Source organism: Anas platyrhynchos, chromosome 3 (assembly GCF_047663525.1).
Source record: "Anas platyrhynchos isolate ZD024472 breed Pekin duck chromosome 3, IASCAAS_PekinDuck_T2T, whole genome shotgun sequence".
NCBI lineage: Eukaryota > Metazoa > Chordata > Aves > Anseriformes > Anatidae > Anas > Anas platyrhynchos.
Window position 1 is genome coordinate 57,411,956 of NC_092589.1, and position 27,927 is coordinate 57,439,882.

Consider the following 27,927-nt stretch of genomic DNA (forward strand, 5'->3'; position numbering starts at 1 on the left):
CCCGGCCGCCTCGCCCCGGTCCTGTCCGCGGTGCTGAAGCGGCCCCGCCGTGAGGGGCGGGGGGGCGGCGCCATGGCGGAGCGCGGCGCCTGAGGCGGCATGGAGGCGGATTTGGCCGCCTTCGGCAGCCCGCTCTGCGGAGAGCTGAAGCGCTTCTGCAAGCGGCTGCGGGAGGCCTACAGGGAGATCAAGGAGGACCTCACGCCCTACAGGGATGACCGCTACTACCGGTACGGGCGGGAGCGGGGAGAGCAGGGGCAGGGGGAGCCGCGGATGGGCGCCTCGCCCCCGCCTGGCTCCGTCTCTCCCCTGTCCCGTAATGGTGGCGGAGGGACGGGGTTGGGGTCGGGAGGTGACACCAAGGCAGGCGGAGGGTAGATGGGGGCGTGGGGTCAGAGGAAGGGGCTCCAGGGTGGAGTGTAAATCGGGAGAGGTGGCAGGAGAGGCATGGATGCGGGTTGGTGATGAGGAGTTATGTAACATTGCCCCGCAAAAGGGGATGGGAATTACAGCGCCTCGCACCAAGCACGACGCAGATGCGGTGGGTACGCTGCTCAGACAAAAGGGAAGATTAGCTCCCCTGCAAGGTCCCTCCCAGCTCAATTTTACCACGAATCTGAGCACAAATAGCATCCCAGTTCTCCTGCTTACACCACTGGACTTCAGCGTGCAGTGCCTGCCTTCCCCAGCGAAGGATGTGGTCTGTCATACTGAATCCCACTCGGTTTGCTCAGTAGCAAAGGCCACAGAGAGCCACGCAGGTTGGAAACACCTCCTGGCAGCTTGGCAGTGTTTAACACAACCACTGTCCCCCGGCCAGAACAGGGGCTCCTTGTACCTGAGCCTGGTGTGTGAAGTCATGGGGGGCAACAAGGCATGATGAGTGTACAGTAATGAATATTGGCACTAGAACGAGGAAAGAAGGGAGAAATAAGCTTTGGATTAACAAACGAGAGGCTCTGGGAAATGCACGTGGTCAGCTTTGTTGCCAGAAGACAGCCAAGCTCTCTGACGTAGATTCCCGTTTAGTCATTTTGATGACTACAGGAGTGTGAGGAAGGCCCTTCTGCGTTGAACAGAGAAGACGTGACTCCACTGAATCAAACGGGCCTGCAGAGTTAGTGCTAGATTGCCCTTCTTTCAGTGAGGGTGTCCTGAGAGGTATCAGATGGAGAACCTGTAGGACGAAAGGTGCTGAAATTAAGAGATTTTGTGCTCTTGAGGACGAGGTAACCTTTCATGGTGTAGGCAGCATGCTACTCCTCTGCATCCCCAGTATCTTCACCTAACTGACCTAATGTGGAGTAAGTTTATTGATGCTGTCACTGCATGCCTGCTGTTCTCATGAGTGTTCCCCCTTAGCATTCTGGCTGGATGTCTGGAGTAATCAGGTTACTCACATTGTCTGAAGCAATTAGGTTACTAAGAACAAATAACGTCTTGTATCAGACCAACAAAGTGAAGAGACAGTAAAACCAGATGTTTTTTCCTCTCACACACTGTGTCCACAAACGTGTGGCTATTAACTCCCCTCCCGCTGGGTGAGGGGAGTTAATACATTTGGCATCAGCTGGCACTTTGCATTGCCCTTAAGGAAATTGAGACCTCCAGTCTATTAAGTGGCAGGGAACAAGGGGGTGTGGCAAGGCATTAGCTTGCCAGTGATCCATATTTTCCAGAAAAGAAAAGATTAATAAAAAGTTGGCTGCTGTAGTCTCACTTCTGCGTTCTGTAAGGACGTCCTTCCTGGGGTGCCAACAGGGATGAGGAAAACTCAGAACGGGAAGGCTTTGGGGCAGAGGTGAATCAGAAGGGGAAAAAGGCAGCGGATGGGGCCAGCCGCGCCTCAGCGCAGCGATTAATGGGCAGACGTGGCGCTTCGTGAAAGAGGCGTGTACAGCTTGATGGCGTGTGATGCTAAATAACCTCACTGCTGGCCCAAATGCGAGGTTGGTCCTGTCTCTGTACGCCTAACATTACTCTGTGAGGCACCAGGAGCTTGCCGCCATTCGCGCAGCGCTCCCGCAGCCCCGTGTCCCCTCGGGCGCTCCGTACCCCCCCACCCCCTTACCCCCTGCTCCCCCCTCCCCTCCCGGCGGGCGGTGACGTGGCGGCCGCGTGATGCAGGCGGGGGGGGGGGGCGGCGCCCGCACTGCGCATGCGGCACCGGCATGGAGCCGTGAGTGGGGGCGGTTGGGGGGGGCGTGAGGGGAGTAACGGCCGCGGGGGGCGGTTGGGGCTCGGTGCGGGGCTAAGAGCGCCCGGCAGAGCTGTAAAGGGGCTGGGGGGCTCCTCCGGGGCTGGCAGCAGCTTCTGTGCGCGGCCTGACGGCTGCTGGCAGGGGGAGGCTGCTCCCTGGGCTTTCCCCGTCAGCGCCTCCCCGCTGTTGGGTCCGTTAGGCCCCTCAGGGAGAAGCTGTCGGGGGGAGATCGTCCGCTCGCCTTCACCTGTCTCTGTAAATTCTGTGTAATCTCTTCCCAAAAGGCAGCTGCTGAACAAACATGCGGGAGGATTGTTCTGTCTGCCTGCTCTGTCAGCTGGGGTTAAGGAGATACTTCAACACGATCGGGAACTTCTGTTACTGCAGGCAGGGACAATGAGAAATACAGCACCCTGTAGGAACACTAAATATTATTTTTTGTTGTCACGGTAGCTGCAGTTAAGATTTGGCTGAGTTCTTTCATTCACTCTTAGAAAAATTGTTTCATGATTGCCGTGACTTAAAAACAGTGAGGTGTTTTCACCAAGCGTCTCTGAAAGTTGTCAGGCACAGCACTCGTATGGCTTGAGCACTGGTGGAAATGTTGGGGTGTGAGCTGCTGGGTTCCAGCGTTGCTGCCTTTGTGAGTAAAAGTCATGGTGTTTACCTATATCGTGGCGTAAACCACCACCTGACTGCTTAGTTTAAGATCTAGCTTCAGAGCAAATAACTTCTGAGGTGAGTGAGGTTATTCATATAAATGTTTAGAGAATGCACCAGGACGGATTTGACTGCTGTGTCCATAGACACTTCTGAAGGACCACTATCGACATGGTCCCACAGCCAGTTAAGTCTGCAAATGCTTTCTGCATAGTATGGTTCTGCTGGCCAGCTGCATGCTACACGATGGTGGATTCACAGGCTGGTTTGGGGAATGAGGCTCTGCAGTTATCCTACCTGATCACATAAGGTTTTAGTCCACAGGTGCAGGGTTTCCATCAGATCTAACATAGGTCACTTATTTATCAGTGAGTTTTAAGTTACCAGAAACCCCATGGAAATATTCTGTCGGTCTGACCTACTGTTCTTGTTCCCCTTTCTATTTTTGTTGGTTTTACTTTCCAACTTTGACTCTCAGTTACTAATATTTCATTTCCTTTGTCCTTTCTGAACTCTGTCTTGCTGGCAGCTATGACCTTTTCAGAAGATGTGTGTGCGTGTGATTTTTGTATGTGTAGTTGGTACTTCCAGCTTGCTCAAACATTGCACTCAGTTGTGAGAAATGAGGAAATAAAATGAGTAGCTTGCCTTTTGTGTTCCACGTGTCTTGTGTTTGGCTCTTGAAGTTCGTATTTTCAAACTTTGAGGTCCAGAAATCAATGGATTTCTTTCAAAGAGCTGAAAGTCTTCTGTTACAGGATCCCACAGACTGGAGGATTTCATTGTTTTGTTTTGTTTGTTTTTCACCTTTTTCTTCTTATCCTGATCTTCTGCCATTTAAATTCTTCTGGACAGATCTGTGCAGCCTTATTGACCTGTGAAATAGCACGTACACTCAGTTGCTGAAATGAGCCTTTAAGAGTACCCGTATGAAAGAAAAGAGGAAAAGGCACACCATGTCCATGCTCTGTGATCTGCTCTCCTTGTAAAGTGTCAGCACGCCTGTTCTTCATGTGTATTCATACCCATCTTGACTGCTAGGTGTTGCACCATCCAGAGATGCTGGAATAAAGAACGAGCCAATGTCTGGAACGTGCTTCTTTGAAAGACTGTGAGCAGTCTGTGCTCTGGTGCAGGAGTAAGCCGAGGTGCTAACTGCTGATAGCTGAGTGAGCTCTGGCAGCTTGCCCCCAAGGGCTGTGGAGATGAAGCTGCTTTTCATGCTCACATCATACACCTCTCTGCAAAATCTTGGGAAATGGGAAGCTCATGAAAAGAACCAGAAATGTGCCTAGCGAATCAGAAGTATCCTGCACCAGACTGTAGTTGTTAGGCATGTTCCCTGATGTAAGCTGTTAAGATCTGCATGAGCTTATGTGGCACTTCCCTGTACATACATGATGAGGCTCCTGTCTTCAGTCTTTCTCAAGCCAGGAGCTTTCCAATTTCAGACCTGGTTTCTGTGTATTGAATAGCTCCGGTGGTTGCTCTTTCATGAAGGATTTCTTTTCCCCTTTCATTTCCCCCCTGCCTTGGTGAGCTAAATTGCAGTTTGGATCTTACATGCTTTGCCATACAAAACAAATGTCACTTGTTCTGCAGCACCTCATTTGGAAAGATTGCAGTGATTCTTAAATAACATTTACATTATGATTAATAATCCCAGTCCCTTGTGAGGCAGTTCTGATGGGCAAAGGAGTCCAGGAAGGCTGGATGCTCTTCCAGAAGGAAATCCTAAAGGCAGAGGAGCAGGCTGACTGTATGTGCTGAAAGATGAGCCAGCAGGGAAGAAGTCTGGCCTGGCTGAACAGAGCTCTGGCTAGAGATCAGCACAAGAAAGAGAGTTTATAGCCTTTGGAAGAAGGAGCAGGCTGCTCAGGAGGACTACAAAGATGATGTGAGGCTGTGCAGGGACCAAATTAGAAGGGCCAAAGCGCATCTGGCTACTGCCATTAAAGCCAATAAAAGATGCTTCTATAAATAGATAAACAATAAAAAGGAACACTGAGGAGAATCTCAGTCCTTTATTGGATGTGGGGGGAAGCACAGCAAGGAGATGAAAAGGCTGAGGAACTTAATGCCTTCTTTGCCTTGGTCTTCAGCAGCAAGACCACTTGTTCTCTGGGTACTCAGCCCCCAAGGTGGTAGAAAGAGGTGGGAGCAGAATGAAGCCCTCATAATCCAGGAGGGAGCTGGGGGTGCTTAGTCTGGGGAGGAGGAGGCTCAGGGAGACCTTATCATGCTCTACAACTACTTGAAAGGAGGTTGTGGTGAGGTTGGTATCAGTCTGTTCTCCCAAGCAACAAGTGACAGGATGAGAGGAGCTGGCCTCAAGTTGCACCAGGGGAGGTTTGGGTTGGATATTAGGAAAAACTTCTTCATGGAAAAGGTTGTGAAGCGTTGGAACAGGCTGCGCAGGGAGGTGGTTGAGTCACCATCCCTGGAGGTATAGAAGAGGAGGTATAAAAGATGTGTAGACGTGGTGCTTAGGGGCATGGTTTTGCGGTAGGCTTGGCAGTGCTAGGTTAACAGCTGGACTTGATGGTCTTAGAGGTCTTTGCCAGCCTAAATGGTTCTGTGGTTACATGCTTTTGCTGGTTAAAAGTGAATTAATTGCTTGCCTTGCGTGTTCCCGGGCATGCAGGCCCAGGGGTACCTGCTCCCAGAAGTTGGGATGGGCATTTGGAAAGGATGCCGCCAGTTTTAATGCATTTATTTCTTGTTTGATCTGGTTGGCCAGTACAAACACCACTGTCGGGTGGTGAAAAGAAATTTTATCCCAGGCTGATCACTGTGCTTAGTCGTAATGCTTTCACTCCTTTCCATGGTGGTGCAGTCGTGTATTGCTCCTACAGTTTTATTAGAAAACAACAACCCTCCAGACCCACCACTGCTCCCAAATCCTACAACTCTCCTGTATAAACAGGGCAGCTTTCTATTATCTTATCGACTGGCATAGCATCAGAAAATTAACAATACTGTAGCTCAGTTCTGGCACAACTGAAAGCTAAATGCTGGATCACAAGATCCTGTGCAGGTAAGCAAGTTAGTGATGTCAATTCTTTTATCTTAAGCTGGCATTGTGGCAAATCTGGTATTCTGGATGTTTAAATTATTAATTTATGAACCAAAAAAAGTGACTTTTTCTCCCTCTGAGTTAGAAAATATTTTCTTACTCAGGTCTTAGGACAATAGAAAATCATAGTATTAAAAAAAACGTGCAAAATGAGTCTGCTTCGGGATCCGGGTATGGGTGCCCATACATACGTCTGATAATCCCTAGTAGTGTTAAGGTGTTTTCTTTTCTTTTAGTGTTACATGTTACCACAGAGATTGGTCTGATTTTCTTTGTGGAGGAATGGATAATGATTGGGATTTTTTTTTTTCTTTAGAAATACGACTGATGGCTAATTCTGTGCTTTCTTCTGCTTCCCATAGGTTGGCACCGATGCGGTTATATACACTATCCAAAAGGCATTTTGTCCTGGTCTTTGTAGTATTCTTCATCTGTTTTGGTTTGACAGTGTTCATAGGAATAGCAGGTAAGGATGTTGCCTTCTTAAAACAAAAAGTTTTTGCATGCTTTATCTACATGTGTTGATATTTACAGGAGTGTGTAAGTGCTAATGAGCTTACTGCCCTTGAGGTATTTGAGGAAATATTATTTTTAGAGGGAGAGGGAGGTGTTTTGTATGCCACATTTTTTTTTCATAGGAGTACTTACTACCTGCACAGATTTGGTATTTGTAACTGCTTTGCAGGGGGAGTCAGTTAAAGACAAACAAAACAAAACCTTTGTAACATAATTTTTCAGCTGAGTACTACATTAATTTTCTTCTTTACATTTTAGTCTGTAAAATAATGGTGCTAATACTGGATTTCCTGTGGGGGAAGTTTGTAACTATAAAGTCTTCTAAACTTTGGAGGTGTAAGTGCAACAGAAATTAAAAATGTTTACATTTTAGTAATGTAATAGTACAAACTTCATTTGTTGAACACATGAACTCAGGTCCCTAAGTCCAAAGACCTCTGTGGGAGTCATGATAAGATCTAGGAGGCTGAGTGCTTAGTGGCTGGATCTTGTCCTGGATATCAGAGATATTTCTGGAAGTCTGGTCTACAAAGATGCAGGGTGCATATGGAAAGTGTCTGAACTCTCCACATTTCATGTCAGAGAACTTCTTGGGGTCTAAAATGTACTTGGAAGAGGAGTCAGCATGCTGTCACTGAAGTTACAGCACGCTAACGCTCTGCTGGTGGGATAGCTTCAACACAGAAGTTCAGCAGCAGACAGGGAGAGGGAAAGGGAGGGACTGGTTGTGTTCTTTAAGCAACCTGACCCCATTTAACAACCATTTAAGGATTTTATCAAGTCACCCAAACTGGGGAGGACTTGGCTGCTGTAAGCAAGGCTCAGTCATCTGTATGGTGCTGGGGTTCCAGGGCTTGCCTGCCATTCCCTTCAGGAGTTGGACTGGCTGAGGAATTCCTGTCCCTGTGAGGTTGGTTTGCTGGATTGCTTTGTTGACAAAGCATGGACGCAGTTTATTATAATAATTAAATTATTTTTGGAAGAAAGGTGTTTACCTTGGGAGGAGAACCATTGACTTAATGCTTAAACTGCAATGATTTTTAATAGCTTTTGTTGACAATTTCATGCTTGCTTCGAACAGAGGGAGGGGCATGAACAATAGAGTATTCACTCTTCAAAGGGCACAGAGTGAGTAAAACTCACCAAACCCACTATGTAAATGGAAAGGTGATGCATTCAGATTTTCTGTGATGCCTGTGTATGCAGCTCCCCATACTCAACATGTCTGTCTGCAGGATAGCAGATGTCTTACTACTCCTCTGAGTAAAGAAGATAGCTTAATCTGAGGTGACTGTTGCTCTTTGGTTCTTGTAACCCAAGACAGATGCAGATTTGTTTTTTTCCCAACTTCCACTTGCTCTCTTTCCCTTTTCCTAATGTGTCCTTGTCATCTTTGGGTGAGATGAGTACAGAACTCATGTTCTGTACCTATGCAGTTTTCATGTTCCCCACCTCAGTGATTGCCTGCTTTAAGATAGAACTCTGTTAACTTAGCAAGACTAAAAGAAATAACAATAATATAGTTTAATCATTTTTTTTGTTTTGTGTATGTTTTTATTTTTTTAGTAAGAGCACATCATTTTTTAGTCAGCTGCTTTAGAAAGCTTTAGTATATTGCTTGCTAAAGGAGCAGCAGTTATGGCAGCAGAACCTCCTTATTGTTTGGGTTGCTGTTCTTGAAAACCATGATTACGATCTCTCTGCTCCGGTATCTTTTCATATCTTTTGGTAAAAAAAACAAACAAACAAACAAAAAAAAAAAACACGTTCATTCTATTGTTTTTGTTAACAGTTACTGAAATAAGATGATTTATCAACTTCGAGCACTTATTGAACTTCAATTATGTGTTTCATAACAAAAATGCTTTCTGAAAAGCTGTCCAGGCAGTTTGTATGTACTTGAGAATTGAAATTTTGAAATTGAGAATGAGCTTCCTTAAAGGAAGTCAGTGGTGGAAAACTTTCAGGCCAAGTTTATTAATGCTATTGAGATGCTGAAGTGATTTACCCTTCAGTTCAAACATCGGCAAAGTGGGATACTATTTTGCTGCTTTACGGGGAGGTAATTAGTACAGTGTTTTGAAATTCTGTATTTATATTGTTACTTTAATATTATTGTCTTTCTTTTAAATATTTTGCAGGTCCTAATGTAATTGAAACTTCTGTAGCAAGAACTGACTTAAATAACAGCCTAAAGGTAAGAACAGATAAATAGTGCTGGATTACACGAATGGCTTTACTTGGTATCAGTAATGTTAAACATCCCCTTCCCCCAGCCTCATTATTTTTACTAGTTAGATTTTTACTAGAAAGCTTCTTGGCCACATGATGCTTTCCAAACTGAAACTGATCATGCAGTGTTTTTATTACCACTGTGTTACTTCATGAATGACCCAGCAGCATTTTTTAGCCTGTTACTTTTGTGAGCAGGCAAGATAGGGAATTTTATGATGGGATGATATTTCTTCATGTCTTGATAGGATTCCCTGGTGAACTCATACTGGAGCTTCTTCTAAGGATCCAGAAGGAAAAACTGAGAACTGAAACAGAAAAACAGTGTTCTTAGTGACAAATAATGATAATTCTCCTGTGATTTACCTTTTCTATCAGCTGGGAAGGAATGTTTCTTCTTTTTTAATTGTTCACTGTCGAGTGATCAAGACAGTACGATCTGGCTTTCTACCATGAACCTTTGCATTCATTCTCTTGAAAATGTGTATATTAAGCTTTTATTTTCTGATTCTCAGTTTCTCTGTCTTTATTTCCATTTAGCTCTTGTCAACCTAATAGCTAAAGTAATTTTTGTAAAGGTGCTAGTAAATTAATAAATTCAAGTATAGTTTCTTTAAATACACTGAAACTTGTGTTTTTGTTGTTGTTCCATAGTCCACCTATGTATGTTTGAATTGGTACTCTGCTGTGGGTGGATTAAAAAAAAATAATTAAAATAAGAAAAGGCTTTCCTGCACATAGATTTTATCCATTAACCATATTTCCCTTGCTTTTGACTATGGAATTTCTAGAAAACCTAATGGAAAAATAGGTGTTTTTTTTCATACTTTAAGCTTTAAACCATTTCAACTCTGTAGCAGATGGGGATGGGGGTTGTCACAAATCTCACTTGATGTAAGTGCTAGAAATATACTTTACTCAGGCTAAGTCTTAGGTTTTTGACTTTCATATCTGAACTGTTTTTATTGCTGATGCTTTTATGTGCTTTAAGTACTCATGCCTTACTTTTTATTTTGCTGGTCAAAATACATATGCTGCTTTAGATACTTCTCTGGAAGACTTAAATTTGGGGTGCTTATCATACTGTCCACACAGAGTATATTAAATCTATTTCCCAAAATACTAACATACCTTTTATCATTATTACTGCAGATGCATCTTGTAATAGAATAATGACTGGTGCTAACCTTGTGATGTTTTTTTTGTTTTGTTTTGTTTTTTTACAGCTTAAGCCTTTTAATTTAAGTTCACCACCACTGTCTACTTACAACCAGCAACTGTGGCTGACCTGTGTAGTGGAATTGGATCAGCATGATGGTGAGAATCTTACCTAGTTTTAAAGAAACTGTTATAACAACCTAATTTTGTATACTATAATTTCTTTAATTTCATCTGCCACGTATGTGACCCTGTTGCTTTATGGCTGGTAATGTGTTTTTCCTGACACAGTCTCTTCCCCTTCACCCCTTGTCCTCAGTAAAGGCATGGACTCAACTAATTTTGAGAACTGGATGCAACAGTTTTATGGGATAGATTGATTGTTATTTCTGTGAAAACAGTAGTATGCAGAGAATGTGTGTCTGTTTCTTCATTTTGGGGAGTTTATATATATGTATATATAATGATATGAATTGCACAGTAAAGCCTCCCTGTAAATGCATGAAAAATAATGCAATCAGGAATTCTTTAATTTGTTAAGATTCAGTACAGGGCATTTATGCCTAAATACATAATGAAAAGATTGGTGTATTTTGTTGTTATTATTAATTAATATAATAGAACCTTACTTCTGCAAGTTATAACCAAGTAATCTTTGGATACCATATGTATTTTAAACTTTATTTGGAACTCTTTTTGAGTTCCATACTTCGACATGTAACAATAGTTTAACCTTTTATTCTTTAATTACAGTGTCACTCAAAAGAAATGTTACTATGACAGTGAAAGTCCTCGGAGTGGTGAAGGATGGAAGTACGCCATATGTTAATAATCAAGTTCACAACCGGACAAGGTTACTCAGCTGTGCTCAAGTATGTGTCTGCTTGAAGAAAGCTCTGATGCTTCTTGTTTTAAATATTTGTGTGCATGCTACATTATGTTGTCAATGAGAAGAAAGTATCTTTAAACACATCTCAGGAAAGACTCCAGAGTAGGGTTTCATTTGTAGCTGCAACCTAGCTAGCAATGCTAAGCAAGATATCTATCTGTCTATCCATCTTTTTTTGTTTGTTTCTTGTTTGTTTCCTTCTGTGGTTTGTGCCTATTACCTCTAAAAGACCCCTCTTTCTTGTTAGCACAGCTCTTCTGCCAATGAAGCAGTGTGTGCTACTTTGACACTTCAACAGATTAACAATACTGTAAAAAGGAATATTTGTTTAGAAGATTGAGTATTGGGCTCCAGAGGAGAGAGAAACTTATGTCCACTGCCTAGCACAGAGACTGCTTTAATTCAGCTAGCATTTGTGTTTTTTTTTTTAAAATTAATTTTCTTTCCACCTGAGAAGGGATGTTGATGGTTTTGATTTTCTAGTGTAATTTTAACTGTAAGTTTTGAGTTTAGAGACACTGGAAACAACTTGTCATATTTGAATCCTTTAGCAAGGGAAGAGCTGAAGTTTTTTGGTGTTAAGTGCAAAGTGTAAATCAAATTTGTGTGTGTGTATGCACAGGCAGAAGTCTACAGAAATTCAAGAACCCAAATTTAGTTGCATGCAGCCAAGAGAGCAGCATGTTTGGGTTTTCTCTTTATTCCTGCTAACCTTTATAATAAGTACAAGATTGCCACATCTCACAGTTCAGTGAGTTAGACCTTGACTGACAGTTATCCAAATCCTCCCTGGTGCTGCAGGCAGTTTCTTTCACCAGCTTTAGTCAAAAGCTTGTTTATGAGCTCAACTTTTGATCCTGCTGACTCACTTTATCAGTTTCTTCTGATAAAGAAAGAAGAAACTGATATCTGTTATCTTTTGAGGAATTTTTATCTGTGGGTCTTGTTTGAATCTGACTTTGACTGATCAAGTTTGGTAAGACACATTATAAACATCATTTATGTTTGCCTATTCAGAAACATTCTCCAGCCTGTGGTACCAGTAAATATTGTAGAACAAACTGAAGGCTTTTACATATTATTCTTCTTTGTATGTGTTCACAGAAATGCAGTGAAATCATTGTTGCTCACCTTGGCTACTTGAACTACACTCAGTACAACATATTCGTTAGCTTTGAAGATCTAAATAAATTAACATACGCCAAGAATATCACTTTCACAGTAAGTATAACGTTTCATACTAGCAAAAGAGATCTCTAATTACTGATGGTATAAAAGCGTGCTTTAACTGTAATAAAAAGTTACCACATTTCATTGTAATGAAGCTTTTTGTCACTACTAATTTCAGAACTATTTTACCATTTGCTGTTAATAATGTTCTAATCCAATATTTTTCTTTATAAAGAAACATTTTCCTTCCAGAACTCTAGTGCTGTTTTCTGGGATGGATAATTTTAGTGTAATTCCTGGGAAATATTTAACAGTAGGCAGGCTAGACTAGAAATTCCAGTTTTCTGCAGTTCCTTACGGGGATGTTGCCTCTCTATAGCATGGTATCTTTTTCAGTCTTTTCCAGTAGTTGTATCTGAATCAACAAGATTTTTACAGACTTTTTCTAGGGCCAGAAAGATTTAACAGACTCAAATTGAGAAGTTTTTTTTGTCTCTGCTTAAGAGGAAGAGAAAAATGTTTATTTAGCTAAAATAAGCAGGCAATCCCTAGCAGAACGTCTAGCTCAGTTCATAGTGGTAAAGGTTGCTTGTGAAATGAAACAGTGAAAATCACCAGTGTGTGTTGAGTGACTCCAAAAAGTTTAGAAACATTTGCATTAGGAGATAACTAAACTAAACTGAACTTACTGTACAGGTTATTGTCTTGTATTCTACCTGCATATAATGTTGTGTGGGTCAGAGTAGGCAGGCAGCAAGCAAAAGTATGTAAATACTGTAATGCACTTGTGTTTTTTATATACTAAATGAACTTCCTGAATATTGATATTTGAAATACTCCAATTTGTAAAGTGCATCATTAAAAATAAGCTGAGGGTTGAAAGCAATCTCACAAGCTTCTTTGCTTTGCTCCAGATTCAAGCAGGATGAAATGTGGGAGCATTTATAGTTGTATGGTTTATCATCTTGCTTTGCAGGCTTCCTTTAATGTAGACCTGTACACAAAACCAAAAACCTAATTCAAAAGCTCTGCTTTCCCACAGCAAGAAAAATTTCCGATTTATTTCATTAGTACAGTTGAAATCAACGGGATTACGTTGATCCCAGTTGAAATAATTGATTTCCTTTTGTATATCAGCATTCTCCACATCAAATTTTCATTTTGCATTTGCAATTTAAAAAGACAAGACAGAGGCTGACAGATTAAATCAATTGAAAGGTAAAGCTTCTTGTCCGATGGGCAGGGCATGTGCGTTACAGAAGTGGTTTCAAAAGAGAAGCATGCCAGGTATAACATAATCTGTCAACAGAACAGAGCTTATGCAAACTGACATGTTATAATTAATATCTCTACCTCAGAATAATTAGAAGACTAAAGGAGCTTTTGCTGTTTAACCTGTGCAAAAGTTCTTCATTTCTGGTTAGCTCATTTAATCTTCCCTTACTTAAATCTTCTGTTTCACTGAAAATAGAGTGAGCTTTAAGAACACAGACTCATTACAGGAAGTACAACTGCACCTTATCATCATCTTCATAATCAGTTTATGCATTTGACCTTGGTAATAAAGAAAAACACACTAGATTTATTCAATTATTGAAGTTCAAACTTCGAATATGAAACAGAAGTCAATAAAGAACATCCTTTTTGATCTGAGAAGTGGATTAAGATATGACAGCACAAGGAGTATGTTACAAAGTGGCTGGGTAAAAGAGAAGCAAAGATGCTAGGCTGCTTTGGTTACCTTGGTTATCGTTTCACTGGTTAGTCGTCCCCCCCTTTTTTTTTTCCATCTTATTCAGAGAAATCTTTAACTTGGAAGAAAATTGGTATGAATTTTTCTTTGTCTTTCCATAGTGATTTGGTGGAATTTGGTTATACCTTCAAATTTTGGAAAGCCAAAAGACTTTTCAGTAACTGTGAAGAGCGTTAATTATTGATGTTATGTGAAAATGTTAAATTTTTTTTCTTCTGTTTTCTTGTAGTGGAAGACCTACAATCCAACTTTTTCACAAGTAGAAATCTGGTTCCGATTTGTTTTTGTAGTTCTTACTTTTATGGTCACGGTAAGATTTTCTTCCAGTTATTTTGGAGAACATTATGTAGGCAGCTGGTAAATGCTGCACTGTAGTGCTGTGTTCAGTAACTTAGCCCCAGGCAGTATAGTTGAGATACTGCTGAAGGGGTGTTAAAAATGTTTCTAAAATACTTACTTAGTTGCTGCTTCTATGGTTTTGTAAGTGGCATTGAAGGGGCATGAAGAAAATAGAATAAATGAGGAAAGCTTGTTTTTTTTTTTTAGACTCTGATTTTAAAGTTGAGACAGAATTTTGTTAAAATAAATGAAATTCTGATTAGATGCTAGAAAAAAAGTATTTTTGGCAGTGCAGGTGGACTCGGACATTAGAATAGGATGCCCAGAGTGTGTGTTGGCTCACTGTCTTTGAAAATGGGCAAAACTCAGTTGAATATGACCTTATCACAGAATCATTAGGGTTGGAAAAGACTTCCTAGATCATCTGGAGGGCCTTCCTACCTCCAGCATATCGACACTTCCCCCCAACTTGGTGTCATCTGTGAACTTTCTGAGGATGCACTCAATTCCCTGATCCAAGTCATCAATAAAGATATTAAAGAGGATGGGCCCCAACACCAACCCCTGGGAACACCGCCTGTGACCAGTCACCAGCTCCATTTAACTCCATAAACCTTCATCTAAATTCAGTTGTCACTGCCTTGAGTGGGAGGGTGGACCAGAGACCTGCAGAGGTCCATTACAAACCTAAATTACACTGCGCTTTAGATTGTTCATCTTCTCCTAGTTTTGCCTCTGGAATAGATGTGTTTTGGGGAAAATAAACAACATAGGCAACTAAAATGCAGAATTTTCATACCAGGGTAGTATAGCACTTAATATGTACACAGCATTTCTTTCACATACGTGATGTCACTCACTGAGCAACTCTGAATGTTAGTGTAGTATCTGGATTTTTTTAATGAGTGAGTTTAATTAAGTGGAAGTTGTTCATAGTGTGTGACCAGTAACTAGTGGCTGGTTTCCTTTTCAGTTTGCCATAGAGTAATTTGCATTGGGGTAAGCCAGCAAAGTTGATGCAGAAGTAGAAGCTAGGAGATGTGCCTCTTCTTTTACTGTTAACAGTGTCAGACCTTGTGAAGTAGTGTTTGCAATGTGCTATAGTATCTATTTACTGTGATAAAACCATTAAGGCTGCTTTTCTCCCATGTAAGATTGTGGGGTTTTGTTTGTTTTATAGTGTCTGTTTGCACATTCTCTACGAAAATTCTCCATGAGAGACTGGGGTATTGAACAGAAATGGATGTCCATCCTCCTTCCTCTCCTCCTCCTTTACAACGGTAGTTGTGTCCTGGAATTTTTATAAAAGCTCTTTAAAAAAAAATAATAAAAAGAAAGACAGACAAGGCCTTGATCTTGCAAGGAGCTGTTTATAGAGCTTCTGAAAGCTCACTTATAAAAAGCAACCCTTTCTAAGTGTATCAAATTTAAGGGCGTAATCAATAGGTAGATTTCATTATTTTCATTCCTGTGAATGTAAAACTGATTGGAATAGAAGGCTGCAACCATAACGAACCTTTCATATGTAAGTGCAGTTTCTGTATTTGCCTGATAAGCCTCACTTCTTTATTCTTAAGATATGCATACTTTATTTAAAAGTGGAAGTTGCTTTTGGTCTTGTAAAGTACATCAAATTCTAGGATTTCTATCAGTACCAAAGAATACTGATGCCTTTCAGTCATTCTGTGGTAATTTTTAGTTTATCACCAAGATCAGTGGTTTAGCAGAAGGTCTTATAAAACATGAAATCTTCTAGAAATGTTGGCAACTATTTTAGACTAGTTTTACAGTATAGAATATTGCTGCTGGACGCACCATTTCCTTTGCAAATTACTTTAAAATACAGCAGACTTCAACTTCATTTACTGGTGTAATTTGTAAAATCTGTGGTTTTTGTATCTTCTCTTTCCTACAAAGATGAATTCTACTTTTCATAATAAAAAGTGTGTGCTTTTTCACTTCTGTTTATCCTTTTTTTTCTTACTTTATTACAGATCCGTTTTTCCCCCTTTCTTTTCTGGTAAACAGTTGGTTTCCTGGAATGCTGGATGATCTATTCCAGTCGCTGTTTCTGTGCGCATTGTTGTTGTTCTGGCTTTGTGTCTACCATGGCATAAGAGTACAGGTAGGGGTGCAACGGTATCTAGTAATTACTGGGAAGACAGTACTGGTTTGTTCAGTTCTCTCAAAAAGTGACCAATGTAAAACCAATTTTAAGGAAAAAAAGTGGCATTGCAATGGTAAAGTACCATGTGACAAACAATTAAAATGGTTTGAGGTGAAATAGCTTGTTGTCAGACAATTGCACCTAAATGAGATAGTTGGGACAGTCCACCCCAAACTATTGCAAGCCTGCCTTTGAAGTTGTTATACCATTATGCTTTGCTCTTGTTTGAAGGTTACTGTTGTTGGTGGTGGCAGTTGGTTTTGTTGTTACTGTTTTTAAAAATGACTTTAAGATACTACATAAGAGAAATATTAATTCTAGAGCATATTCCTCTAGTTTCAATATCACTAAAATATGTGGGACCTTATGAATGGGATGTCCCGAATCTCCTGTATTTTGCTTTTAACACAAGTGATTATACAGCCTTTTGTATTCTGCACTTAACCATGCAGGTTAAAAGTACTGAACATGGATTTCTTAATCTAGTTCTAATCTTGAATGAAACAAAAAAATGGTTATTTATTCTGTCAAGAATGAATCAAATCTGAAGTATGAGTTCACACTTTGACTATGCTATTGTTTTATTAATAGGGAGAAAGGAAGTGCTTAACTTTCTATCTGCCCAAATTCTTTATCGTTGGACTCTTGTGGCTCGCCTCTGTTACATTAGGAATATGGCAAACGTAAGTAAGTTAGAATTTGGTGCAAAAGTAATGAACTGAAATTATTCAGTTCATTAGAAGATTGTTTATAATTAATGATATATAGAATCATAGAATCATAGAATATCCTGAGTTGGAAGGGACCCTTAAGGATCATCAAGTCCAACTCCTGACACCGCACAGGTCTACCCAAGTTCAGACCATGTTTCAGACCATTATGTTTCTTAATACTTTGTGGTAGAGGAGTAGAGTACAAATTCTTATTTTCTATTTCGCAAAATGTGACTGATATGAAAAGAGAAGTCTTCATGGACAATCTAGAAATACATAGTTTTATAAATTACAGCAAGAGCTAGAGATCACTACTTTGACACTAGGTTATGGTTCCCTACAACACACCCTCACATTTAGCTTTTAGTATTTGAAGCAACAGTTTCTCTGCAGTTAACTACTGCAGTTTGACAAAACTTTCTTAACAATTCAACCTGCACAATTGCTATTGACAGAGCATAGCCAGATCCTCCTAAAAACTGACTTCTTTTGCCACATTCAGTGTTTCTCTTCTCTTTCTCTGCTTCACTCACGAAATATTGTCAATATTCCCCATGCAGAAAAATTTCTCAGGTTTGGAACCATTTTACTCTGAAGTGTTTGCCTACTATTTTATTTCTCAATGTATATATAAAGCCTTTTCCATACCATTGTGTGTTGTGTACAATGAAAGCAGTGCAATTGCAGGGAATGCTGGTACTAATGTCCTGTCAGCAGAATTTGTATGAATTAAAGGCTTAAACAGCAGTTATTTCTTAGGTATGGTTCTTATCACCAAGGGTAAAATTGAAACGCTAAATCCTGAAGGCTTCTGGAAATTTACAAGATAATGCATTTTCTAAAAAATAGGTAGAAAAATAAATCATCTACTTTGAAAAGACTCTTAAGATACTAAAGTTCAACTGTCAGCTTGACCTACTGAGTCCCATCAGTAAACCACATTCCACATCCGCACATCTCTTAAATATCACCAGGGAGGAGGACTCCACCACTTCCCTGCACAGCCCATTCCAGTGCTTTACAACCTTCTCTGTGAAGAAATTCTTCCTAATGTCCAATCTAAACCTCTCCTGGTGCAAGCAGAGGCCATTGTCTCACATCATACCACTTGTCAACTGAGAAAAGAGACTGCTACCCTCCTCACTGCAGCCTCCTTTCAAGTAGTTGTAGAGAGTGATGAGGTCTCCTCTCAGCCTCCTCTTCTCCAGACTAAACAACTCCAATGCCCTCGCTTGCTCCTTGTAGTCCCTTCACCAGCTTAGTTGCTGTTTGCATGAGTGGGGAGACTAGACATGCTGATTACTGAAATCTTCCATTTCCTCTGCAAATTGAGGTTTAGAAAGGAGGAGAATGTCATGTACTGTATGCTGTCATTAGAATCAATGGCGTTGCACCAATTTATACAGCCAAGGTCTTTAGTTATAAGCTTCTTATAGTAACTTTAAACCCTTTCTTTGTTAGTGCATTTTTTAAAACCTTGTTTTTTGTAATGATGTAACAACTATTTTTTTTTCATTTTGAATCTTTTATAGCGTCAATGAAGTTCGTGATCCTACATACCAATACAGGGTTGACACAGGTAACTTCCAGGTAAGTCAGAAATGTTACCTTGCTTTTAAATTGTCAAATGTAGTTAGACAAAATGAAGAGGGGTTTGCTCTTCTGTAGTAATCTATACCACATTTTAGAAAATATGACATGCTGGTCAGGTGGTCTAACTTTGACTAGTGTACTTTACATTTTTCTTCAGATCATGCACAGGCCATAGTGAGCTCCATCCCATACGAGAAACGTAATTGTCTTGCAATAACCTTGGGCGTCTGGAAACTCAACACCAGAAGTGTAGTCATGGACTTAAAACTGTTGGGACTGAAAGACAGTTTTTTTAAGCCTCTTATTAAGTCAGCTTTGTATATCTTGACTCCTGCCAAAATCCTCTGTCCTAGTAAATTTCAGAATTCCTTGTTGTAGGGCAAGATGTAATTTACATGGTTTCTTGTATCAGTTTTAGATAATCCTTGAGATTCAGCTCTCAATTAATTCAGTGAACAAAATTACCTCTTCTATTAAACATCCTTTCTTTATGTTCCTCAAGAACCTACATTTGCATATAGCCATCCTTTCATGAGTATACTTTCCCTGAAGAAATGCACCATTCCATGTTGTGCTTTAGAAAATGATTTCTATTTGTAGGATATAAAGGAAGAAAGGAGGAATAGACCAAACCTTGTTAAATAATAAAAACTAATATTCTTTTTATAGGGAATGAAAATCTTCTTCCTTGTGGTGGCAACCACATACATTCTTTACCTTTTGTTCCTGATAGTGAGGGCATGTTCAGAACTTCGTAACATGCCTTATGTTGGTAAGTATTTTTGGGGTTCTTCACTAAGCAGTCTGTTGTCTTCTACACAAAGGTCTAAATTCTCTAATAACTTTTCTCAATCTTTTTCAGATCTCAGGTTAAAATTCTTGACTGCATTAACCTTCATAGTGCTTGTCATTAGGTAAGGCATTTCAGAGTACATTTCTTAATACTCTAACTTTCAAAGCCCTGAAAAGAATGTTATAAATATATTTTTTTTATAATAAAAATCTTCAGTGAAACTGAGACATGTCATTTTGATATGACAGCTGTGTTTAGCACTTCTTAATTTTTCTTAATTTTTGAACCCTTTATTTAGGTTCTTAAAGTTAGCTTTATATTATTTCCACTACCACCATAAGGAGTACAAAGGAGCAATGGTTTTAAACTAAAAAACAGTAGATTTAGATCAGATAGTCAGAAGCAGTTCTTTCCCATGAGGGTGGTGAGGCCCTGGCACAGGCTGCCCAGAGAAGCTGTGGATGCCCCATCCCTGGAGGTGCTCAAGGCCAGGTTGGATGGGGCTTTGTGCAACCTGGTCTGGTGGGAGGTGTCCCTGCCCATGGCAGGAGGATTGGAACTACGTGATGTTTAAGGTCCCTTCCAACCCAAACTGTTCTATGACTCTGATATACTGTTCTATTAAGCTACCATTTCAATTTTGAAGTTTAAAGGCATAGTATATATGCTCTCACTATTTTTCCCCCCACAGCATTGTTATACTCTATCTGCGCTTTGGAGCACAAGTTCTACAGGACAACTTTGTTGCTGAGCTATCAACTCATTATCAGAATTATATCCTTTTGTTGTGATGCTGCTCAACTAGGAGCATTAATCTGGTTTTATTTAGAAGGTACTTAAAGATGATGTACCTAAGGACTGAGTCCTTTGCCTTCTAGGTGGACTTTTGATAATTGATTTTGATCGAGGTTTCTTGTCATCATTTTCTAATGGCTATTTGTAAAGATTATAAGCTGAGTTTCAGTTTAATTTGTTTCCATCAAATAAGCCACAACTGCGTTTGATACTCTTCAAAAGGAATGAAGGCCCATATATGCATGCATTCAAATAATTTTAACAATTTATTGTGAAAAAATTGACTATTTTCTGCTTGAATTCAACCTATCAGTTGGTGTGGGGTGTACCAAAATACCTGAGAAATTAACAGTTTAGAAGTCACCAAAAATGTGTTTGTGTACTGGTGCAATCTACATGTGGAAGAGGTCATGTCAGAGAATTTAACTGGCTTGAGAGAGACTATTTCTGATGTCTGTTGGCAGTAGAATTACAAAGGATATTTCTGAATCTGAACCATAAAATCCTAGTTCATTGTACTTTCTGAAAGTGTCTGTGTGACTGCAACTGATCCTGTTACTGATAAGCTTTAGATATGCATTGGGTGCTAGTAGAGATCAGTGAGCAAAGCCTCTAGTATATTCTCAAAGTGAAGGCAGAGCCCACCTTGAGTTCTGTCTGTACACAGTCCTTCTTCCTTGTCAACTGATATGCCCACAAGAACTCCATTTTCAAAATAATAATAAAAAAGCACCTCACACCCAATTACTGAACTCCCTGAACTGAGCTTTCTTTTAGTAGTGAAAACTGAACTATTCAATTATACCATGCATTCCACTAAAGAGTAGGCCTTATCCCTGCTAATTTTACTTGTGTTAAAACGAAAGATTTTATCTTCAGTTAGAGCTATACCTAGAAAGAGCTTGAGTACACTAATTGTCATTAAATAAAAAACAAATAAAATGCAGTTGTGTTTAGTCAGTCGTACTCTCAAACGTTAGTACGATAAACATCCTTTCCATTGAAGCAATTTACATATGTTTTGTATCTTGTTTCCAAAGTTAATGTGTATGGAGTTACATTGAGTAGAATCCTTGACACTTAGTACCAGCAGAATTCTTATCATTTTATGGTTTATTGAACTTCTATCTCTACACATTAGCCTTCGTGTATTCCCCCTCAAAGAATGCACTATATGGTGAGTGTAAGCAACTGTTTGTTAAACTTACATGACAAGATCTAGCATATTAGTTTGTACTGTGTGATATCCGTATCTTTTTCTTGCCTCATTACTGTTTCAGTTTGCTTTGGATTGACATAAGCAGAGGCTGCACTGCTCCTGGGCAATTTAGTATTGGGAATATGAAGGAATACTAAAATCTATACAATTAATAAACTGAATTGAATTCTCTTGCTCTTCTCTGATGAAGTTTATCGTCAGTATGTTTGCATATAATGCTCAAACTTGTAACTGACTCGTGGACAGCTCTGAAAGAGCAAGAATACTTCACTCATACTTCATTGTAATAATAAAGTTAATATACTGATATGCTGACGAACTTGACTGAAATATGAAAAACAGGGTGATGGAAAAGTAGGACTTAAGCTGATCTATAATGTGGGGGCAACTAGGAGGAATGTGCTGTGGAGAGAGGGTTGTACAGCCCCCGTTTAAAGGGAAGTAAATGATTTAAACCTGTAGTGCTTTTTTTCCCCCTCCCCTAAGTAGAAGATGTAATCTGATTCACATGACGATTATGAAGCATTATTCCTCTCTAACAGATAAAGATTCTGTAAAATAAATATTCATACTGAGTGCATTCTCTGCTTTAAGCGAGCACTGAGTTTAAAATATACTGGGAAGTATGATGAGAGACTGTGGAGCTGGTGCTTTCTCCTTTCTCTAAACTTTTTAGACTTGAGATGAATTAAACTGTTACGTAAAGATGCTCTTTTTTCTGTTAAAGACAAGACAAACGGTTGGGTGAGGATAAAGGGTTGCAAGAAGCATTAACCTACAGAAGTTACGAAGTAAAAACCTTCCAGGAAAAAGATGTTCTTGACAAGTTGATGGATTGAATTTTACTTGCATGTAATTACAAACAACAGCTAAGGAGAAACACATTATACAAGAAACTGTGGTCTTGAAAGAGGGCAGAGGGATTTGTCATAAATAGCTAATGGAAAGTATGTGCTTCCTTTTATCTCACAATAAGTCCTTCCTTCATCTGTTGCAAGGATGAAAAATAACTGGCTAGTCATTGACTTACGTACAGGGGATTACAACTTTGGTCTACTGTCTTTATCACTTAGAATGAACAAGTTCATGAAGACTATGATTTTTAAATAAGTATGAACTTTTGAATAATCAGAACAATGAAGTATGACTTAATTATATGCAAGTTGAACTAATACGACATGAAACTGCAGAACAGAGGAAATCTGCTTATGCAACACAGAGAATTATCTATCTAAAAATACAAAGCGAGAGTTATTTCATTTCCTTAAATCTTAAGAACATCATGATGTTGTGGGCTGAATGGTTAAGAATTTACAGGAAAGAATTCTGTGATAGTTCTGTTGCATTGTAGTCATGACTGCCTTTGAAGCTGAGTCTGTTGCTTCAGTGTTAGATGAGAAGTGCAGCTGTGTTTCTACGTTTAATGTGTTAAATTAACCCTTATTTGTATTTTCCAGAATCACAGTTGAAAGACAATCCTGCTTTTTCTATGTTGAACGATTCAGATGATGATGTGATTTATGGGTAAGATTATAGAATACCTGTAGAGAGGATTTTTTTTTTGCATGTTATTTTTGTAGTGTTCTTTTCCATATTTGTTAAATAATTGAAGGCTTCGTAGGTTGTTAGTGAAAATAAGCTGCCTAAAGAACAGAAACAGCCTTATTCTGAAACAGAGATGCAATGAGGATGTGTGTTATTTTGGTTTTTCTTTTTTGGTTTCTCAAAGGGATTGCCATGGCACTGATACAAACAGGTAAGTATTAGGATGCTGGTAGGTCATGGGGTGAAGGCAGCAAGAGATGTGAATGGGAAGGAATTCCTTTCAAGTTGGGAAAGATTACAGGAGTCAGGTAGAGTTAGCAAAGGGTCAGCTCATACAGAAATGCTGCAGAGGATAAAAGCTCGCTCTTCTTAACTGTCTATCACTCTCTGAAATAAAAATAACCCGGTCTAGCAAAACTTCCTGGACTTGTGTGAGTTTATGTAATATCAAAAATATAGTATCCCTTAAAAACCCATCCAGGTCATGCCTGCCTTTGCTAGATGCTGAACAAATTCATTATCTGCCCTTGATGTTTTCACCTTTTACCAAGGACACTGAAGTGGCTCAACAGTGAAGATGGGTTAATACTGCAGAAAGCTGGAGAGAGACTCCGTCAGGGAGTGTAGTGATAGGACAAGGAGTAAAATGAGAAAAGGCTAGATCTAGAGTAGATATAAGAAAGAAATTAATTACTCAGAGGGTGGTGAGGCCCTGGCACAGGCTACCCAGAGAAGCTGTGGGTGCCCCATCTCTGGAGGTGCTCAAGGCCAGGCTGGATGGGGCTTTGGGCAGCCTGGCCTGGTGGGAGGTGTTCCTGTCCATGGCAGGGGGTTGGAGCTAGGTGGTCCTTAAGGCCCCTTCCAACCCAAAGCATTTTGTGATTCCAACTTGAACAAGCTTGTGCTAGAACAACTAGCATTGTCTGAGATGGCTTGCCTTTGCTTAGTTAGATGGTGTTAGTACCAGCCCGCGTCTGCACTCTGGTCTGTGTCAGTAGTGGCTTGTAGCTGCTGGGATACATTTTGTTATATACCAGTCTCTGGAGAGAAGTCATATATTTTTCATATACCCAACAAGGAAGCAAAACAAACTTTTTACTCAAGTAACAGTTTAATGCTTCAGTGCTTTTTCGAACTTCCTTGTTTAGCTTAGATTTAACAAAACTTCAGAACATGGTGATCAGTTAAAAAAAATGAATAAAAAATCTGTTTCACAGGAGTGACTATGAAGAAATGCCACTTCAGAATGGCCAAGCTATTAGAGCCAAATATAAAGAGGAATCAGACAGTGATTGATTTTGATGTCAAGAGACTTGTTCAGCTGGAATTAAAGCAATTATGAAGTTTTCCTAGAAGGACCACTTCCTTGGCTTTCCTACAGTCTGCTGTTATCCAAATCCTGGGAAGGACATCTTGCTTCTGTTTACAAAGTTAAAAACAGGGAAAAAAAATGCTTGAGAAGGTTGTGGTGGAAACTTAGGAAACCAAAATTTATACACATCTTATAAAATGTCTGACGGCAGGATGTCTGTGGACTAAAATCTTTGAGTCTAATTCAATTTCAAGGTGTCATTGATTGTATACTGATTTTAAAATTGCTTCTTTGCTGCTTGGTGTTTTTCTTCCCCCCTTGGGATTATGTGGAACAAAATGTCTTTAATCTCTTGCATTTTGCTAGCTCCTTTGTATATTGTCCTCTGCTGTATGAAGTGCCTCTTTTCCCTTTCAATTTTGTACCTTAGTCATTGCCATTTGAACTGGAGGCAGGGAATGATGTGCTTTAGGTTTCTCTCTCCCCCCCCCCCTTTTTTTTTTTTTTTTTTTTTTTAAAGAAATGCAGGAAAACACAGGCTTTCCATTCCTTCTAACAGGTGGTGTAGACTTAAAACCATTCTTTTAACTCATTTAACTGGATTTACTAGGTATGTTCTATGTGTGAGATACATGCAAATAGTCAAGTTCTGGTGAGCCAAAATCGTCTGTGGTCCAAAATTATTTGTATAACATAGGTTTCATAACATGCTTTATCACCACAGCAAAGCTGTTTTGTTAGTTCTGTTTTGTTTTTAAACAGCCCTCTCAAATGAAAATATTTGGGCAGCAACAAATCTCAGAAGGAAGCCAGTACTTTTTTTTTTGTTTTTTTTATGATTGTGTGCTGGAGGAGATTGTTACACTTACAAGAATATGGTACAGAGTTTCATAGTGAAGTACAATTTCATATTTCCAAACATTTCATTTTTAGAGGCTTTTTCTACATCAGAATTGTTCATGAAGTTGTATTAATAGGCAGTTATCTGCTTGGCTGCTCATGTACTGAACTTGTGTAACAGCTGAGCATGCTCTGTGCATAAACTTCTCTCTCACAGCACAGCTGCCACCCCTACTGCCTGAAATTTTTACGAATACATTTTACGATGATCTGTATTCCAGTCTGTGCTGGAAGAATTATACGGGAATTCATTATTCCTAGTACAGTGCTGCTGCTTCTCAGTTTCAAAGCTGTTTTTATCCTCCCACACTACTGTTCGGCTCTGTATTTAAGCGGATGCTATTTGTTTCTAACTACTTCTGTGTTCTCAAGTACTTGACCTGTCTGAAAGTCTTTTTTTTTTTTTTTTTTTTTTTTTTTTTTTCCTTTTTTAATGGATTCACAACTACAACTTACTCTTGTAGAATCTCTCTGCCCTGCTGCTGTAGAAGACAGTAAGAAGTACTGTTAATATGTTAGGCACAAAATGATGCTGGCTTATACTAGTAAATCATACTTATGATTGAACTAGTTTAAGCTGAACGGTGCAATGAAGTCCTGCTAGACTTGCTGAATTATACTGCGGGGGGAAAGTAGACTTGTTCTGCTTTTGTGCAATGGTTTTAGGCCATTGCAACTGCAGTAACCTCCTTGTAGCTGTTCGGGAGCGTTAAAGGGATACCTCACAGGGAGCAATTTGCTTACAGAAGACCAAAGGAACTGCTTTATGTGGTTGCATCCTTGCTGTCATAAGAATAGTTCAGATTAAGTCAGTGATCTGTTAAAGACAAGTACGGTAAGATTGTGCATGCGTGTGTGTGGAAGCAGTGCAGACCTCTGAATTCTTGGAGGATATTTGGAATTTCAAACTTACTGTAACAGAGATAATTTGTTAGAAGCCAAAGCGCCCTTATACAATAATGCTAAAACAAAGACAATGCTGGGGTGGGGGTAAATGTCTTGATTAATTGGCATCAGTTTAGAACATACAGGAAAACCATTACAGAGGTATGCAAGTTTGTGGGGGTTTTGTCAGTGAACTGTACTAAGCTGTACCTTCAGCATTTATTTTCAGTTTTTTTTTAACAAGTATAGGGGTTGACCTCTTATTCTACAGGAGATACCGTTCTCATTTTATTATTCCCTAGATGATTTTTCTTGGTGCATGTGTGTTTGAATTTGCAGTCAGACTCTGAAGCCAGCTAGACACTGTTTGTGTATCCCAAGCCCTTCTGACTTCCATTGAAGTGAGTACAGCAATTAGGTCTTCAAAAATTCAGATTTACGTGATCCTTATGTATTCAAATCTCTCTCATGTTGTTTAATTCTCTTCTGTGCTGTTTTGAATTGATAAAATACTTGATTTGACAAGTGTGCAAAGTATACTGCTTCTTATGACAGTTGGAGTTGGTTGTTACACTTGACCCTGAAATAGTGTCATGCTTTGTGAACTCATTAACGAAAAACATGTCTGATCTAACTGTGAAATAATGATTTCCAAAGCTGTTTTCAGCCCATTTTACTTGCCATTTTGTCTACCCTCACTTTTCTACATGACTGCATTAAAAATGAAAACAGGAGAGCTGAGATAGGGAAATGTGCACTTCAAGTAAGTATCTCACCAAAAATAATTTCCTTGCTAATTTTTTTTAGAGATTATATTTGAGCAACGTTTGCCATACAAAATAGTTTTGTATTTTAGATGTGCTAGAGTGCAATGGGAAGGTTGGTTGAAGAACTGTCATATCAAATTCAATGCATAGTGAAAAAGCAAAAGCAGTGAAGCAGGTAGTTCGGCTAGCAAGAAATGTTGATTTCACTGCCCTTATCAGTGAACAATTGGAAAGCAGAGACAGTATCTGAGGAATATTACAGAATGGATTGCCAATAGCTTCGGAGTAGGTGGCATAAATTCACTGCTGAGTAGTATGTTGTAACCTAAGGGTAAAACAGAGGCGATCTGGATAAGAAACTAATTTGGCTTTCCTTTAGCTACAGTTAAAGGAATTCAGTATCATCTCCAGCCCTCCTGGAGCTGTGTAAAATGAGAAAAGTATACAAACAGGCCTCACAGCGCATAGGGGTACTGCCCTACAGGAGTTGCTTTCTATTAAATAACTGCAAGACTTCATGTACATTGTGCTCAAGACAGACTCTTAAGAAAGCGGTTATAATTGAGCATGAACCCATTAATGGCAGTGGTTTTATGTACATGTAGTATGTGCTTTAAAAATGCAGTTGGAATTCCTAGGGCTGGCGAAGAATAGGAAGGAAGCATAGAGCTCCATGCAGTAAGGAAGAGCTAGTCCACCAGACCTGCAGAACTAATATGGGGGAGAAATTGAAAGGTGTTTCCAGCTAGAAAAGGTTTTGATCGGTTATCTCTGAGCCAAAACACAACCTTGAATCCATAACCACCTAGTTTTTGCCCATTTTTTTTTTGCTTATGCCAGTAATAACCTTTGTGTTACTGTAAAAATTTTAGAGGTTTGTAAATATGTAAAATTTAAGATAAAATATGGAATATTTGTGTACCAAAATGGTATAAAATGTGTAAGATAAATGCTCTGTTTAATGAGAAGCTGTAAATTAAATGCTGCTTTGAAAAAGTGTGCATGGGGACGTGTTAAATATTCTGTCTAGAAATTGTGTTAATGATAGCAAATTGTCCATTATGTTGGAAAATGTCATCCTAGTATGGAATATGAAGCAAAACTAGTATTTCAAGCAAAAGTTGAGTACTGGGTTTCTTGAAGACTTCATGTGCATAAGCATTGTTAAATACTCAGAATAAAGTTTTATATCTTTATATCGTATCTTGGTTTTATTTCCCTTCTCGTGAATGACTACCACTTACA

General features: G+C 39.6%; 1 protein-coding gene across 3 annotated transcripts; it reads left to right on the forward strand.

Annotated features, from left to right (window-relative positions):
- TMEM181 (transmembrane protein 181) lies at positions 1-27,878 on the forward strand. Of its 3 annotated transcripts, none has more exons than XM_038175844.2 (17): positions 1-230; positions 6,299-6,402; positions 8,594-8,649; positions 9,911-10,001; positions 10,596-10,714; positions 11,836-11,952; positions 13,884-13,964; positions 15,174-15,273; positions 15,988-16,118; positions 16,752-16,843; positions 18,406-18,463; positions 19,136-19,238; positions 19,329-19,380; positions 19,951-20,033; positions 21,142-21,231; positions 22,731-22,797; positions 24,036-27,878. In XM_038175844.2, the coding sequence occupies exons 1-17, from the start codon at positions 100-102 to the stop codon at positions 24,112-24,114; spliced, it is 1,554 nt and encodes a 517-aa protein (XP_038031772.1). In that variant the 5' UTR covers positions 1-99; the 3' UTR covers positions 24,115-27,878. The 3 variants fall into 3 exon arrangements, with proteins under 3 accessions (XP_038031772.1, XP_038031774.1, XP_038031773.1); XM_038175846.2 differs by lacking the exon at positions 1-230 and adding an exon at positions 2,089-2,179; XM_038175845.2 differs by lacking the exon at positions 1-230 and adding an exon at positions 2,259-5,897.
- The last annotated feature ends 49 nt before the right edge of the window (positions 27,879-27,927 follow it).